The 16,945-nt window shown below is 47.5% G+C and overlaps 1 protein-coding gene across 1 annotated transcript; it reads left to right on the forward strand.

Moving 5' to 3' along the window:
* The first annotated feature begins 8,202 nt into the window (after nucleotides 1-8,202).
* Nucleotides 8,203-16,735, forward strand: LOC309388589 (lysophosphatidic acid receptor 6-like). Its single transcript, XM_081945996.1, has 2 exons — nucleotides 8,203-8,261; nucleotides 14,649-16,735. The coding sequence occupies exons 1-2, from the start codon at nucleotides 8,247-8,249 to the stop codon at nucleotides 15,702-15,704; spliced, it is 1,071 nt and encodes a 356-aa protein (XP_081802122.1). The 5' UTR covers nucleotides 8,203-8,246; the 3' UTR covers nucleotides 15,705-16,735.
* Nucleotides 16,736-16,945: the final 210 nt, after the last annotated feature.

Below are 16,945 nucleotides of genomic sequence, written 5' to 3' on the forward strand. Positions count from 1 at the left end.
TAAAAAAAGAGAAAGAAAAGAAATTAATACAGCAATTAGAGGATGAAAAAGGGGTGATACACCACCAAAAGGAAGAAAAAAAATGTATAGCACTAAGATACTTCCAAGCATTGTACTGCCGAGAGGAAATAGAAGAGGAGGATATTAAAAGATATCTCCAGAGGAAGAATCTTCCAACCCTACCGGAAACAATAAAAGAAACATTGAATGAGAAAATAACAAGGCTAGAATTAAAAAGGGCAATCAAAAACCAAAAAAATAATAAAACTCCAGGCCCAGATGGAATTCCAGCAGAATTTTATAAAGAATTGCAAAAATCATTAGAGAACATATTATTAGAAATGTATAATGAAGTATTAGAACGAGCTAAGACACCAAAATCCTGGATGGAGGCACATAAAACTAATTCCCAAAGACAACGCTGAAAAACAAAAGATGCAAAATTATAGCCCAATCTCACTGCTAAATGCTGATTATAAAATATTTATGACAATAATGGCGGAAAGAATTAAAAATATATTAAACGGAATCATACACCCAGACCAAAACGGATCTTTACCCAACAGACACATAAAAAACAGTATATGAACAATAATGGACATATTAGAATACTACGAGATACATCCAGGAAAACAAGCAGCATTGATATTTATTGATGCTCAAAAAGCATTTGATAACCTGAATTGGGATTTTCTTATAAATCAATTAGCAGTAATGAACTTCGGAGAGAAATTCGTCAGGATGATCAGAGCAATATATTCAAGTCAGAGGGCAAAAATAATACTAAACGGGGAAGCAACAGAAGACTTCAGCATAACCAAAGGGGTAAGACAGGGATGCCCGCTATCCCCCCTGTTATTTATCCTCTCATTAGATATCACAAATCAGGCAAAATAAGGACATAAAGGGACTGAAAATTAGAACACAGGAATATAAAGTGCAGGCCTTTGCAGACGATCTTGCATTTATCATAGAGGAATCCCTAGAAACTGTATTAAAACTATTACAGGATATAAACCAATTCGGTAAAGTGGCAGGGCTTAAAATAAATAAAGAGAAAACTAAAATATGAACTAAGAATTTAACCAAAAGACAAAATGAAGAACTGGAGGAGAAACTTGGAATTTTGAGGGCCAAAAAAATTATATATTTGGGAATATGGCTATCGGCAAAATGTATTACAATAAAAGAAGATAATTACAACAAACTGCTACAACAGATACAAAAAGATTTGGACAATTGGACTAAACTACAGATATCACTAATTGGCAGAATCTCAAACAATCAAAATGAATATACTACCCAAATTACTCTATCTTTTTCAAACAATACCGATTAAATTAGATAAAAAAATTTCGAACAACTAAATAAAATGATATCCAAATTTATTCGGTCAGGGAAAAAAACGCGTATTAAATGCAAACTTCTACAAGATAGTAGAAACAGAGGCGGCTTTGGACTCCCAGATTGGGAGCTATATTACCAGGTGGCAGCCCTAACATGGTTAAAAGACTGGATCCAATTAAAAAATAAAAGAATCCTTATGCTAGAAGGACATGATCTCTAACTAGGCTGGCACGGCTTCCTCTGGGAGGGAAAGACTAAATCCCATTCCTACTTTCAGAGACATATAGTAAGGGATGCTCTGTTTAGGGTCTGGGGAAAAATAAAAAAAAACTACTACCTGAAAATCCCAAGCTGGTTATCAACCATGGAGGCAATGACATATCCATAAATTGTAGACCTTAGTAAAATGGTAAGATATGCAGACCTCTTAGATGAAAAAGGAGAACTAAAATCAGTACAATATCTTAAAGCACAGGGAATAAATATGGAATGGTGGCCCTACCTACAAATTAAACAAGATCGGGAACAATACAGAAAATATGAGACACAAGTGGAATTTGATAAAATATTACTAGGAACGGAAGGAAAAATGATCACTAAATTATATAACTTTCTTTTAAAATATAAAATGGAGGAAGAGATGGTAAAGGAGACAATGATTAGCTGGGGAAGAAATTTTGGCCATAATATAGAGTTAGAAAAATGGGATAAACTGTGGGAAAGAAATTATAAATTTACGACGGCAGTAGCTTATAAAGAAAATCTCTATAAAATGTTTTATAGATGGCATTTGCCTCCAGCGAGATTGGCTAAAATGTACCCAAATTTATCCCCTAATTGTTGGAGATGCAACCACAAGCCTGGAACATTCTATCACATGTGGTGGACGTGCCCCATCACAAGGAAGTACTGATGCAAAATTCGAAAGTGGTTAGAAGAAATTACTGAACGAAAAATAGAACTCAAACCAGAAGCATTCTTATTAGGACTGCTGGATCAAAAAATGGACAAACAATCTCAATACACAATCATACACATACTCACTGCAGCCAGGATTGCCTTCGCACAAAACTGGAAAAAAATCAATACACCCTCAGATGAAACTACAATCAGGAAAATACTCGAATGCGCAGAAATGGATAAAATTACAATAGAACTAAAAAAAAAAGAGAAGAATCGTACTTCTATAAAGTATGGAATAAAATGTACAAGTGGCTAAAAAACAGAAGCCAAGACAGAAAATAGAGAATACAAATATATGGATATAAATAATGAATACTATTATAAGTGTTAATACTATGTTTGTTAAATCATAGGACAAGGTTGGGAGGGCTAGGAAGGGTTGGGATTCCGGGGGAGACATTAAGCCATTCCATTGGGGGGTTCACCACCTCTACTGTTTGTGGGAGAGGCAGATATGGTGGGGGCCGAGGGCCAAATGATGTTCGGAGGACGCGGGTTTGATGTTTAAGAGCGATCGCGCGTTCTGACCCTCATCGCCCTTCTCGCACCCCCGGGTGCTCGGGATTACAGGACCCTGGTCTCTGGCTGGTGTCGCTTAACACCAGGTCCGTGGTACATAAGGCTCCCCTCATTTACGACCTCATACAAGAGGGTAGAGCAGACCTGGCATGCATTACGGAGACCTGGTTGGGCCATGAGGGGTGTGTGCCCCTTAGCGAACTATGCCCACCAGGCTTCAGGGCGTTTCACCAGCTGAGAGCCCAGGGCAGGGGCGGGGGGTGGTGGCGGTGGTTATTAAGGAAAGTCTCAGACCTCAGGAGGTCACTGTGCCTCAGATAGGCGGGTGTGAGTCCCTCTTTGTGAAGTGGGGCCTTGGAGCTCAGATGGGCCTTTTTGTTATGTACCTGTCACCCTGCTATGTTTTACCGGCCCTGCCGGAGCTGCTGGATGTGTTAGCTGGATTAGCGGTTGATTTCCCCAGGCTCATGGTCCTGGGGGATTTCAATCTGCCTTCCATTGGCGAGACATCCGAGTCAGCTCGGGAGTTCATGGCTTCCATGACAGCTATGGACCTAACTCAGTTAATTCAAGACACCACCCATAATGGGGGACACACGCTTGACCTGATTTTTGTCTCTGGGCAGTGGATGAATGATCTAGATTTAGGGGATATTTCTATTCAACCCTTGTCATGGTCCGATCATTTCCTCATCAGGCTTGACTTCCATACCGCTAACCCTCACCGCAAGGAGGCGGAACCGACTAGATGGACCCTGAAAGGTTCCTGATGGAGCGGAACCGACTAGATGGACCCTGAAAGGTTCCTGATGGAGCTTGGGACTTTTCCTGAATCCCTTGCTCACAACTCAACCAAAGCCCTAGTGGAAGCCTGGGATAGGGCGGCCGCTGGGGCCTTGGATCGCGTTGTGCCTTTGCGGCCTCTGAGCCGGTGTCGATCCCGAGTGGCTCCCTGGTTTACCGAGGAGCTCCGGGAGATGAAACGCTGGAAAAGATGCCTAGAGAGTGGCTGGAGGGGCAGCCGGTCCGAATCTGATAGGAAACTAGTAAGAATTCATATTAAATCCTACTTAGTGGCGATAGAAGCGGCAAAGCGGCAACATTTTTCCACTCTTATTGCATCCGCAGATAACCGCCCAGCCACCCTGTTTAGGGTGACCCGCTCCTTACTTAACCAAGGAACTGGGGAAGACCCCTTGCAGGGTAAGGCTGAAGAATTTGTTCAGTATCTGCAGGATAAAATCGCTCAGATCCGGACAGGCTTGGACTCTGACTGGGTAGATTCGGGCGAGCCGACGGGGATGAATCTTGAGGAGACAATCTGGGATGAGTTTGACCCTGTGACCCCCAAAGGCATGGACAGGATTATGGGGAGACTCAGTGCTACCACTTGTGTGCTGGACCCGTGTCCCTCTTGGTTAGTTTCGGCTTCCCGGGAGGTGACATGAGGCTGGCCCCAGGCGATTACCAACGCTTCGTTGAGAGAGGGGTTCTTTCCCACCGCCATGAAGGAGGCGGTGGTGAGGCCCCTCCTTAAGAAGCCTTCCCTGGACCCAGCTTCTTTAGCCAACTATCGTCCGGTCTCCAACCTTCGCTTTGTAGCAAAGGTTGTCGAGAGTGTGGTAGCACGTCAGCTTCCCCAGTACCTGGATGAAGCTGTCTACCTGGATCCGTTCCAGTGGGTTTCAGGCCCGGGTACAGCACGGAGATGGCATTGGTCGTGTTGGTCGATGATCTCTGGCGGGCCCGAAACAGGGGCTGCTCCTCTGTCCTGGTCCTATTAGACCTCTTGGCGGCGTTCGATACCATCGACCATTGTATCCTACTGTGACGACATGGGGGGTTGGGAGTGGGGGGCATCATTTTACGGTGGTTCTCCTCCTACCTGTCGGATCGGTCACAGTTTGTGTTGACTGGAGGGCAGAGATCGACCCCCCAGGCGTGTCACTTGTGGGGTGCCCCAGGGGTCGGTTCTCTCACCTCTCCTGTTCAACATATACATGAAACTGCTGGGCAAGATCATCCGTGGTTTTGGGGTACGGTATCATCAATATGCTGATGATACCCAACTTTTCATCTCTACCCCAAACCACCCAAACGATGCCCTCGACGTGATGTCCTGATGCCTGGAGGCTGTGCGGATCTGGATGGGGAGGAACAGGCTCAAGCTCAATCCCTCCAAGACTGAGTGGCTGTGATTTCCGTCATCCCGATTGTACACCTTGTTCCATCTTTGGTGATAGGGGGAGAAATTTTAGCCCCCTCAGAGAAGGCTCACAATCTGGGAGTCCTCCTGGATACGCGGCTTAGTTTAGAAGAACACCTGGTGGCCAGGGGGGCCTTTTACCAGGTTTGCCTGGTATGTCAGTTGCGCCCCTTCCTGGATCTGGATGCTCTGTGCACAGTCACTCATGACCTCGTCCTTTCTCGCCTGGACTACTGCAATGCTCTCTACATGGGGCTGCCCTTGAAGAGCACCCGGAGGCTTCAGCTAGTCCAGAATGCGGCCGCGTGGGTTGTCATAGGTGTACCTAGGTGCTCCCATGTTTCACCCCTTTTAGGCGGCCTGCACTGGTTGCCGGTTGTTTTCCGGGTGCTATTCAGGGTATTAATTATGACCTTTAAAGCACTCCATGGCTCAGGCCCAGGGTACCTGCGAGACCACCTACTGCCACCTGTAGCCTCCCACCGTCCAGTATGATCCCACAGAGTTGGCCTCCTCAGGGTGCCGTCGGCTAGACAGTGTCGGCTGGTGACCCCCAGGGGGAGAGCCTTCTCTGTGGGAGCACCTTCCCTCTGGAATGAGCTGCCCCCGGAGCTTCGCATAATCCCTGACCTCCGGTCCTTCCGACACGCCCTAAAAAGTTGGGTTTTCCAGCAAGCCGGCCTGGCCTGTTAATTTTAACTCATTTTTTAAATGTATTGTTCCATAACTTCGATTTGTTTTTTTGGATATATATTTAATGTCTTTTTAACTTTTGGGATGCGTGTTTTTTAATGTTGTATGCTGCCCTCAGTCCTTTGGGAGAAGGGTGGCATAAAAATCCAACAAAAACAAACAAACAAAAACAAGGTGATAGTGAGAGGAAGGCAATGCAGAAGGGAAGGCGCCCAAAACTGCTCCTCCTGCTGCATCCTGCACCAGCTGCAGGTTCTGTATACTCTTCAAGGGCAGCCACATTGCAGCAATCTATACAAGAGATGACCTGGGCATGAGTGAGGAAAGAAGAGCCTCTCAATCCAGAAAGGGGCATAACTGACACACAAAATGAAGTTGAGCAAAGGCCATCCTAGCCACATCTGCCACCTGCTCCTCAAGCGGGAGTTGGGAGTGCAGGAAGTCTCCTAGTTTAATCTGGGGCAGTGCAGTCCCATCTAGAACCTGAGATGGTGAACCTCCAGAAACAGAAGAGTTCCCTGCCCACATCCCCTTCATTTTAGCAGGAGACCTGTCCCGCATCCAGCTCCCAGAGCCTCCAAACACATCACTTGGTTCGACGGAGACAGGGATGTACAACTGGGCATCATCTACATCCTGATGATACATCGTCCCAGCGTGATGGATGATCTCACCCAGAGGTTTAATGAAGCTGTTCAAAAGGACTGGAGAGACAGTGAGCCCTTCAGCACCCAGAAGAGCATGGGCCGTGGGCAGGACCTCCGGCTCCTCTCCAATTGAGACCAACCACAGAGGAAGAAAGTGAACCACTACAGAACTGTGGTGCCTACCCCCAGCTCCCAAAGCCCCCCTCAAGAAACCCCCCAAACCAGGGTCGATTGTATTTTAAGGCTGACAACAAGGCAAGGAAAAGGACCAGGATGCATATGCTACTACTCCCACCCATCTCCACAAGGATCTGTACTTTGCTTGGTCTCCAACTGTGAATGGATCTGAGCAATTTCACCTGGGAAAAATGGCCTCTTTTGTCAGCTTCTTCCATCTTCTGGGGTGTGTTTGTTGAGGGTCTGGGGCCTTGAAAGCACCTGCCTTAACAAGAAGACCCTAGCCCACATCTTTACTCAGCTGCACACTCCCTTTATGTGTTCCTTCCTTCCATGCTCCTGAAATCATTATTTATCCACAGAGACAAAGCTGCATCTGAGGTCTCCTGGTTTCTCCTGGTCACTTACTCAGATTTTGCCATCTAAAATCAGCAATCGGCCTATCGCCTCCATTGACATTTTCTTGCTATTGACATATTTGAAGGAATTTGTCTTCCTAAATTTTGCTTCTCTTGCCAACCTTTGCTCATGTTCTACCTTTCCCTTCCTGGCCTCATCCAGACTTTTCTGGACAGAGGTTTGGAGAGATCTCTGTTCGTAGGGCCCTCTCCCATTTTCCGTAAGCATCTTTTCTCAGTTTCGGTTTCCTTCTTATGAGCTACTTGTCCAACCATGTCAGCTTCTTTAGACAATTTTCTTCTTTGCTGATGTGATACCATCCTTAATTCCCTTTTCAAAATATCCCAACTGTCTGCAAACCTTTGCACTTAAGGTTTTCTTCCCAGAATACCTTATTTCCGGTTTCTCTTGGTTTATTAAAATTTGCCTTCCTAAAATCCATAGTTTTGAGTGTGACCATTTTCTACCCAGTTTTGTTTTTTAAAAAAACCAGGAGATTGTACACATGAGAAGGGGAGGCGAAGGAACACAAAGGAGTGGGGTAATGGTGGTGGTGGTGGTAGGTGGGGAGGAGAAAGGCCGGGGATGCTGATATTGCTGATGTGTCTTCTTTCCTTCCTCCCTGCTGCTGGTTCTGGACTTCCCTCTTTTAGCCCAAAAAGAAAACTTGTGAATGCACACAGACCTCTTGCGCAATTCTGGGCATTTCTGACTTGCCAAAGAGAACAGGGTGGGGATGTCTGGGGAGAGTGAATGAGAAAGGGGAGCTGTTACTGAGTTGGTCTCCCCCCCCCCCCCCGCCCCAGACAGAAGTCTTTTGGTGGGAGAATCTGAAGGATCCGGCAACCAAGCTCACTTTTTGCCCTCCCCCTGACAGCAGCCAGATAAGGAACTCCCCCCCCCCCCCCGCCCCAGACAGAAGTCTTTTGGTGGGAGAATCTGAAGGATCCGGCAACCAAGCTCACTTTTTGCCCTCCCCCTGACAGCAGCCAGATAAGGAACTCCCCCCCCCCCGCCCCAGACAGAAGTCTTTTGGTGGGAGAATCTGAAGGATCGGCAACCAAGCTCACTTTTTGCCCTCCCCCTGACAGCAGCCAGATAAGGAACAGGGAAGGGACTAGCCGAGGAGCTCTTTGGGCTTTCCCCTTGCTGGAGCTGGAAGGGGGCAGGTCCCAAACGAGTCTTCCTGGAATGTGCTGGGGGTGTGTGAGCAGGGGGGAGGTTACAGCAGGCAGGGGAGCAGCAGGCAGTTGACCATCCTGGCACTGCCACCCGCAACAGAAGCAGTCGCCTCCATGGACCACCCAGAGGTATGGGCAAGTTGGAAGGAGGGTGGCAATGATGGGGGTCGCCTGCCAGGGCCCCACACTTTTTGGAGAAGAAGAGAGGGTGGAATGGGGGAGGGTTCTGGCTAGGCTGTGAGTCTGCCAACCACTTTTGATGCCAACCCCGCTCCCCCCTCTTTCTTCAGACTGGAAAATTTTATTTATTTATTTATTCTTCGCATTTCTAGACCGCCCCCTCTCCCAAAAAAGGACTCGGGGCGGTGGGAAGCACTCTGGACAGCTGGGAAGAAAAGTGGCTGCCTCGCCCCCCACTTTGCCCTCTTAGAGAAAAAGGAAGACAGTTGGAAGACCAACTGTCCTCCCTCCATGACGCTCCCCCCCTCCTCAGCCTTGTGCTGTTGTCAAGCCCTATAACATAAGCCTCCCCTCCCCTGCATCCCGTGGCTTAGCCTTTAATGGGGAAAGGAGGACTGGCAGCTGTTCACTGGGCTCTGGGACTTCATTTGAAAGGTTCGTGGCTGTTGCCATGTTGCAGCTGCCAGACAAGCTTAAGGATTCCTGCTATTCTGTACCTGGGGGTGGGGGCGTGGGTGAGGTGAACCCTCAGCAGCCATGGTTTCCTCAGGGAGGTCTCATGTTTAGGAGAAGCTTCAAAATTAGGACCACTACAGACCTCCGCTCCTTCCGTGTTAAGCTCAAGACCCACCTTTTTCAAATATCTGGCCTGGCCCAACCATAACTTCGTTACGCTCCTGAGGGGTTTTTAATTCAGCAATTTTATTTAGGGGATTTTAAACTGTGTTTTAACTGTGTTTTTAGCTGTGTTTATTGTCTTTCACTTGCAGGTCTACTCTCCTCCATGCACAAATGTAATTGTCCTTGTTTTTTCGTATGTATGTGTGTCCTATGTGTATTTTATCTTTTTGACTGTACGCCGCCCCGAGTCCTTCGGGAGAGGGTTGCGGCTAATCAAATAAATTTGATTTGATTTTGATTTGAAAAGTTTAATATTGCTTATCATTTTCCTGGTGGTGGCTGGCTGGCCCTTTGGTCAGGTGAAGCTCAAAGCATTCGTGTTTTCCCCCCAAACATCCAGACTTCATCAAAGCCTTGCAAAGTCTTGGCACCGTTGCTAAGTCCACTGATTTAATTCGCATGCTGCACAACGGTGTCATGTTTACCGTAGAACAATCTTGTGCCTTCCTTATAGAAGACGCACCCTGAGTTCAGAGGCTGTCCATCACCTCCTTCCTGCTCCGATTCATCCAGGCTGCTCTGATTACAAAGCCTGTGTGTTGCCAAACAACTGCATTTTGTGGTAACGGAGAGAGAAGGAGGCTTTTTTAATTTCCTTTTTCCGGAATTTCTTTGCCAAAGGTTGCGTAGGCACACAGTGGAGGCAGCGTGGCAGCTGGCAGGGCAAAGACCTTTCAATTCCTTTCAATTACCATAGTTGGATCTGAACCAGTTGAGACCTACCTTTTGCAAGCATCTTCCTTCTAGCCTGAGTAAAACAAAGTGAGGCATTGATCAGAGCGATAATAATGGTAATAATTCTCCAGTTGCTTAAAAACATTCCACAATAGACGAGAGCACAGATGGGCAAGGATAGGAGGAGGAGGAGGGCTGATTCCTATCGTGAATGGTTGAGAGATCTGTGTGTGTGGACAGATGGCCCTGAGCCGGTCCAGGATGAGAAACACTGCAAGGAGAAAAGGAACCAAAGGGGCTCCTGGGCATTGGAGCAGAGGTCCTTCAAGATTCTTGAGTCATTCCTGAGGCTGAAATTCATTTATGGGAGCTATGTGCCCCTTGAAGGAATTTGTGCGACACCTGAGAAAAGTGCTCAGATTCACTCTTGGTTAGAGACCAAGCATCAAATAAAACCATTAGAGATAATACAATAATAATACAATAGTAGAGTTGGAAGGGACCTTGGAGGTCTTCTAGTCCAACCCCCTGCCTAGGCAGGAAACCCTATACCGTTTCAGACAAATGGCTATCCAACATCTTCTTAAAGACTTCCAGTGTTGGGGCATTCACAACTTCTGGAGGCAACTTCTGTTCCACTGATTAATTGTTCTCACTGTCAGGAAGTTTCTCCTCAGTTCTAAGTTGCTTCTCTCCTTGATTAGTTTCCACCCATTGCTTCTTGTTCTGCCCTCAGGTGCTTTGGAGAATAGTTTGACTCCCTCTTCTTTGTGGCAACCTCTGAGATATTGGAACAATGCTATCATGTCTCCCCTAGTCCTTCTTTCTCTTAAGTTAAACATACCCAGTTCCTGCAACCGTTCTTCATATGTTTTAGTCTCCAGTCCCCTAATCATCTTTGTTGCTCTTCTCTGCACTCTTTCTATGCCGGGGAACAGAGTTGCACTTTTATCTGGGAGCAGCGTGGTCCTGTTGGACCTGAGGAAGTGTCAGAGCAGCTTTCTTGATTGTTAGACTCCTGTCCCTCCTGGTTAGTTGAAGCTTGCAGGAGGGAAGCAGCAGAGCTGGAAGGCGGGACTAAATGTATTGTCAGTTTGGAGTTATTGTCTGGCCACAAGAGACCCAGGTCCAGCCCCTCCCCTGAAATTCCATTGTCCGTATCTTGTGCCAGTTTAGCTTTGTCCATCGGTTGACTAGATTCTTTTGTATGGGTAGCAGTATAAACTCTTCTATGCTTTGAACTCAACAAATGCTCTCAGTTATCTGCTTCCAGGACGGTGACTTCTGGATGGGTGCAGGCAGTGATTAACGTAGTAATGTGATTAATGTAACACATCAGAAGGAGTTGGTGGTGGAAGCCACCATTAGACCCTCACTCTGCAGGACAACTTTTGCCCAGTTTTGTCCAAAGAGTGGTTGCATGACAATGTTCTGACCTACAACAGACAGCTCCAGAAGATTGTGGATGAAACAGATTACCTGGACACCTTCCAGTGAGGCTGCAGGCCTGGTGAGAGTAGGATGGGATAATGGATCCATCCTCGCTCTCCTTGACCTTCTCGGTGGCTTTCGATACCCTCAACCATTTTGGGCTGGCTGCAGGTACTGGGCAGTGCAGTGTTGCACAGGTTCGATTCCTTTCTCGGTGGCTAGTTCCAGTTGGTGTTGATAGGGGGCGAGAGGTCCAGCCCAAAGCCGTTGCTTTGTGGGGCACCCAGGGGAGGGGGGCGCTCTGTGGCTTTTGGTCATGAAACCACTGGCTGAGATCACGCGACACCAGAGGGTGAGATTTCACCAATAGGCTGCTAATGCTCAGCGCTACGTCTCCACTCCTGGTGACCCAAGTGATGCTGTAGCTGCCCTTCATGGTGCCTGGAGGCTGTGGGGGTCTGGATGGGGGACAGCGGGCTTCGGCTGAACCCCGGTGGAACAGCTGTGAATACGTGGCCTTCTAGAACCTTATTCTATGTTATATTCTAATTTGGGCTTTCTCCTGGACTCCAGCCAGTGGTGGGTTCAGCCGACAGAAAGCCATAGCAGGAGGACAACAGAGCCGTGGGTTACCGATACCTACTGCTTCGTCCTGCCTATGCTGCAACCCCCCCTTGCCGCAACAGCACCATTACCTCGTTCCAACCAGTGAGGGCTACACTACTCCTTGCACATTTCACCATCGTTAAAAAGTTGCAAGTTTCACGTACCTCCCTCTGTGGTGGAGATTTCCAGCCTCACCACGAGCTGCCTGGCTGGTCCCATATTTCAGAGCTCTAGTCGTAGGACTGGCCCATTGGTCATCCCGGAGCAGCTCCTCCACCCGAGTGCGCTGCAGACCACCAAAAGTTTCTCACAGACCACAGGTTGGTGACCTCTGGTCTAGGAGAAGACCCTTTTCTGCCCCACCCCTCCCCCTCCCGCATTTTTTGGAACTTCTTGCCCCATCTGGCTCTGCGGGTTGGCCTTGGACCCTAATAGAGAAGCCGTAGGCTGGAGGTGATTGGTGTAGTGATAGAGAAGGCATTTCCCCTACTCCGCCCTAAACTCGTCCTTTACTCTGCATTTAATCTTTTGTAACCTTAATTGATAGTGGTTTCTATATTTCTATTTTGTATTGTATTGTAAGCTGTATAGATCCTAAATTCTATCTTTGATTTTCTTTTACTACAGGAAGTGGAAGTAAAAGTTACTTCTAGCTTTCCTTGCAATCTTTAATTTTCCTAACTGCAGATATTAGGGACTATTTGCTTGTATACCTTCTTGGAAATTGCACCACTTCCTGTTAATCTTTTCTTTGAACTTTTAAGCAACTTGTAACTTCCTCTTGGCTTATAACTTAATCAAGCCCTCCTTATGCATCCAGAACGTGTCTCTAGCCTGAGTCCTGTCTTTGTCCTCGCTGGAAAGACATCTGATTGATTGCACTTTTATTCCCTTACGCTTGAGAAATTGCCATCTCTCCTGATTTTTTTGTCCATGAGGTCACATCCAGGACTTCTATAAGCTTACTGAAACCGGCTGCCCTGAAGCCCAGTGCATACCTATGCTTCTATGTCCCTTTCTTGGTCCACTTCTTCAGGCTTCCTTCTACTTTTCCCACTCCTGGTAGCAGGATCACAGCTAGGACTTCCAGTACACACACACACACACACACACACACGTTCCTTCTTCAGCCTTCTGGAGAGTTTCCAAGGGAAACCTGGCCATCTTGGCTGAGCTAGTTGTCCAGCAAGGGTCCCAACAACTGAACTTTCCCATTTGGGCTAAGTCACTCCTCTCTGGAAGTTTTGTAATCATGTCCTGTAGCCCCTCGCCACAATAACACATTTGTTTCTTGCCTCCTCTCTGTTCTGCCTTGAATGTTCTTGTGTTCAGATTCACAGATGTCAATATATAAGTGGACTTCCTCTCTAGTCTGGCTTGTTCTGTAATACTCTTAATTCCTTGCTTTCCACTGCTGGATTTCATCTCAGAGGTTCCACAAAAACCTACAAAGTCACATTTGCCTACTGCATATCTTTATCAAAGAGGCTTTTGCATCACACTTACCAGAAACAGGATGTGAAGACCCGGGCTGGGCACGGAAGCAACACAGCAGGAACGAAGGCTTAACTGCTCTTTATTACCCCAATTTTCCCCCAAAAGTCTCACCAGTAACTGCAAGTCCAGGAGCCATTCTCTAAACACGCACCTCCAGTAGTTCCTAGCAGTACAGTTCTGAGAGCAGCCACAGTTCAGAGAATTTGGTTCCAGGGAGTCCTCGTCACAGCAAGAGTTCACTGGGACAGCAACACAACCCAGAGTAAGAACTGTGTCACTGCGAACTCAGACACAGCCAGGCTAGGCAAGCAGGAAAAGGCACAGCAGATTATCCAGACGTTGGTAACAGCATGTGAGACTGGAGAAAGGCTATGCTTGTTCCCAACAATTGCCCCTCCCAACAGCGTCTCTTTAAATCTCATTCCCTGGGTGAGCCTTGTGAAGAGGGGCGGGGCACCCTCCTCCCGAGTTGGGTTGCTCTGCGCTTATCTCGCCTCTTCTCCATTCTCCGCACTCGGGGATCAGGCGGTGGGGGGGAGTTAATTGCTCTGGAGCTCACTGGAGCTCCATCGCTCCTTTGCCCTCTCCTCTGCTTCCTGCCCTCTCCTCCCCTACCACTTGGTCGTCTCGCGCCCTCTCTCCTTTGCTGGCGACCTTTCTCAGGCCTGAGGGACCCAGGACTGCTTTGTCCTGCTTCTCCGGTCGTTCCTCTGTCACCCCTAGCTCCATCTCGATCTCCTCCTCTGACCTAGTCTGCGACGGGGCCTTGACACAGAAGATATAAACTGGATTATCAGCCCTCATCAAGCCGTTGCCACTTACAGGATACCCCTTGGACAACAGGGATGTACTAGACTGTTTTATCCATTTGGGTTACAATGCCACAAGGGCAATCCAAGTTGTGGGGTGTTACTTCCTAGGAGGAGAACAAAATAGATTGCTTTTGTTGTAAACCCAATCAATAGTAATATTAATTATGTAAAATTATTTATCTGGTTATTTCTTTGTTGATTGAATCTTACTTATGTATGGTAGGATTGTAGGGTAGGGTCATTTGTCCAGAGTGCTATAAGGTCTCCTGCTTGAACGGGGCAGTTGGACTAGACCTCCAAGGTCCTTTCCAACTTTTTATTTTGTATAAACCTCTGGGTGTCATCTCTCAGCATGAGTTTAAGTACTTCTGGTATGCTGATGGTACTCAGTTACAGACCTCATTGCTTGCTGCCCAAATTAAGGCAGGTGGTCATGGGAATATGGGAAATAAACAAATATTAGCCATCGCTCCATGCCTCTGAGTTGCTTGAGGCATCGGAGGTTCGGCTTCTGTGGTCAGCCAGACCTTCAAACCTACCATAAAGACATAGAAGCCTGGGAAAAGGTGCTGAGTCAGAGCAAATAAACATTAAATGTACACTAAATGTTACAATGCTTTTCTTTCTGTCCCAGTCGCCGCCATGGAACCACTCTGGACTGCCTTCCAATAACATATCTTCCTGCTCCGAGAGTGCAGACTTCCAGTACATCCTGTTCCCCATGGTGTACAGTTTGGTCTTCCTCCTCGGCCTAGGGGGTAATCTCTTTGTGTTGGGCTACTTCCTCCGGACCAAGTCGGCCACTGCCCCAGCCAATGTCTTCCTGGTGAACCTGGCCACCCTTGACCTGCTCTTTGTGCTCACCTTGCCCTTCCGCATCACTTACCACGCCCGTCATAACGACTGGACCTTTGGCGAAGCTCTCTGCAAAATCACCGGCTGCCTCTTCTTTGCCAACCTCTATGGCAGCTCCCTCTTCCTGGCCTGCATCTGCCTCGAGCGCTATGTAGCTGTGGTCCATCCGCTGAAGCACCTCCAGTTCCGGCAGCTGCGCTACCGCCTGGTGGCTGCTCTGGGGGTGTGGCTGGTTCTTATTGTGGCCATCCTGTTCCTAGCCCTCCGTGGGTCCCTGACCAGCCCCTTCGCCGATGGTCGCACCGCCTGCCTTGAAAACTTCTCTTCCAGTTCCTGGAAGGGGCGCATCTCGGGCATCAGTATCTTTGCTGCCGTGGTTGGCTTCCTGCTGCCTCTTCTTTTGATTGGTGTCTGCTACCCGCTGATTGCCTGGCGCCTCCTGGCTTCCCCTGGATTGCAGGCAAGCTCCCGAGCAGGGAGACGCAAAGCCCTGCGGACGGTGCTGGTGGTCCTTGGGGTTTTCCTGGTCTGTTTTGCACCTTATCACATTGTGCAGCTGGTTCACACCTTGGGCCGGGTGGGTGTCCTGGGTAACTGCACCCTTGTCCGCACTACCTACGTGGCTCGTCGCATCACTATGGCGCTGACCAGCCTCAATGCCTGCCTGGACCCACTGGTTTATTACTTTGTTGCTGAGCGATTTGCTCAGCAACCCGGCTGGTGGAAGTGTGGCTGTTGTCGACCAGAGAGCCCCCAACGGCCTTTGGGGCTCCCCAGGTTGATTGCCAGCAAGGCCTCTTCTCCTGGAGAAGCCACAAGGGGTGGCACAGAGTAGTGAGCAGAGAAAATCTGTTCCTCGACAGCCTGCTCTGTTCACACTGCGTGAGAGGAACAGAGACACATCACAGTTTCACAGGTGTGAAGTTAGTGCTTGTGCCAGGAACGGACTGGAAATGGGCAAGCAAAGAACACTCAAGATGGTGCTAATCTGCCTTCAGCTTCTTCCAGGAAGGGCCCTCCCCAAGGACACAATGGGTCTCCACCTCTTTCCCCCCTGCCTTCTCATGGGAATTGCTTTGCTGAGTCTGCTGGGAATGATTTGGGTAGGGATAGATACTGTTCAAATTATTTTTCTCATTCAAACCCCTTTTAAGTAGAGGAGGGCAGAATAGGTATATGAGGTTTGATTCTGGAGCCATTTGGAGGCCTCACCTTGCAGCCCACCCCAGACTCTCATTTGATGGGAGGAAAAAATGGTCCTTGGATGAAGCAGAATGACTGAAAACCAACCCCTGCTCTTACTCTTTTTGGCTGCCTTCTAAAATAAATATTTTACTTTTGTGAGAAAATGTGCATAAGGTAAGGGCAAAAAAATCAGAAGGAATATTATGAGTTGCAATTTGCTGATTAACCTGGAAAACGTTACATATAATGTAGCTACAATTTATGTGGTGACAATCAACGTGATGAGATTTGGGCAAAAGCGCTGAAAAAAGGGGTTGTGAAGGCTAGAGTTACAGTTATGGGTTAGTGCTGTGGTTTGAGTTGGGTTTAAGGGTTAGAAATAGGGTTTTGGTTAAGGGACAGGATTAGGGTAGGTGTTAAGTAATTAAGCTCCCCGTTAGAAGAGCAAGTATGCAGGGAAGCGTAATGAGAGTGATATGGAATAACACGCACAAACCAGCATACAGAGACACTGAATAGTATAAAATATAGTAGTTTACTATGTAGAAATATAGAAGTATTCAGAGTCCAGTTAACAGTCCAAGTCATACACAGTTCAGTCATTCAGTTATCAATATTCTCAGTTTAACACACAAAGTAGCTAACAGTAGCAAGACTCAGTAACTCACGAGCAGTATCAACAGTATCCACGATCAGCATCTAACAAAACAGAGAGCTAACAGCCATTCTGGCTCCCTCTTATAGCTGCTTGAGGTAACAAACCAATTCCATCTCTTAAGCATTTAAAGTAACAGTAAAATAATTATAGCTTATACACATTGCCAAGCCAAGCCTAGGGTTACATCCCTAACATTCTCCCCTCTTGGGTTGTTAATGTATTTACACACAACT

This window comes from Natrix helvetica (genome assembly GCF_964273705.1).
Source record: "Natrix helvetica genome assembly, chromosome: 3".
Classification (NCBI taxonomy): Eukaryota; Metazoa; Chordata; class Lepidosauria; order Squamata; family Natricidae; genus Natrix; species Natrix helvetica.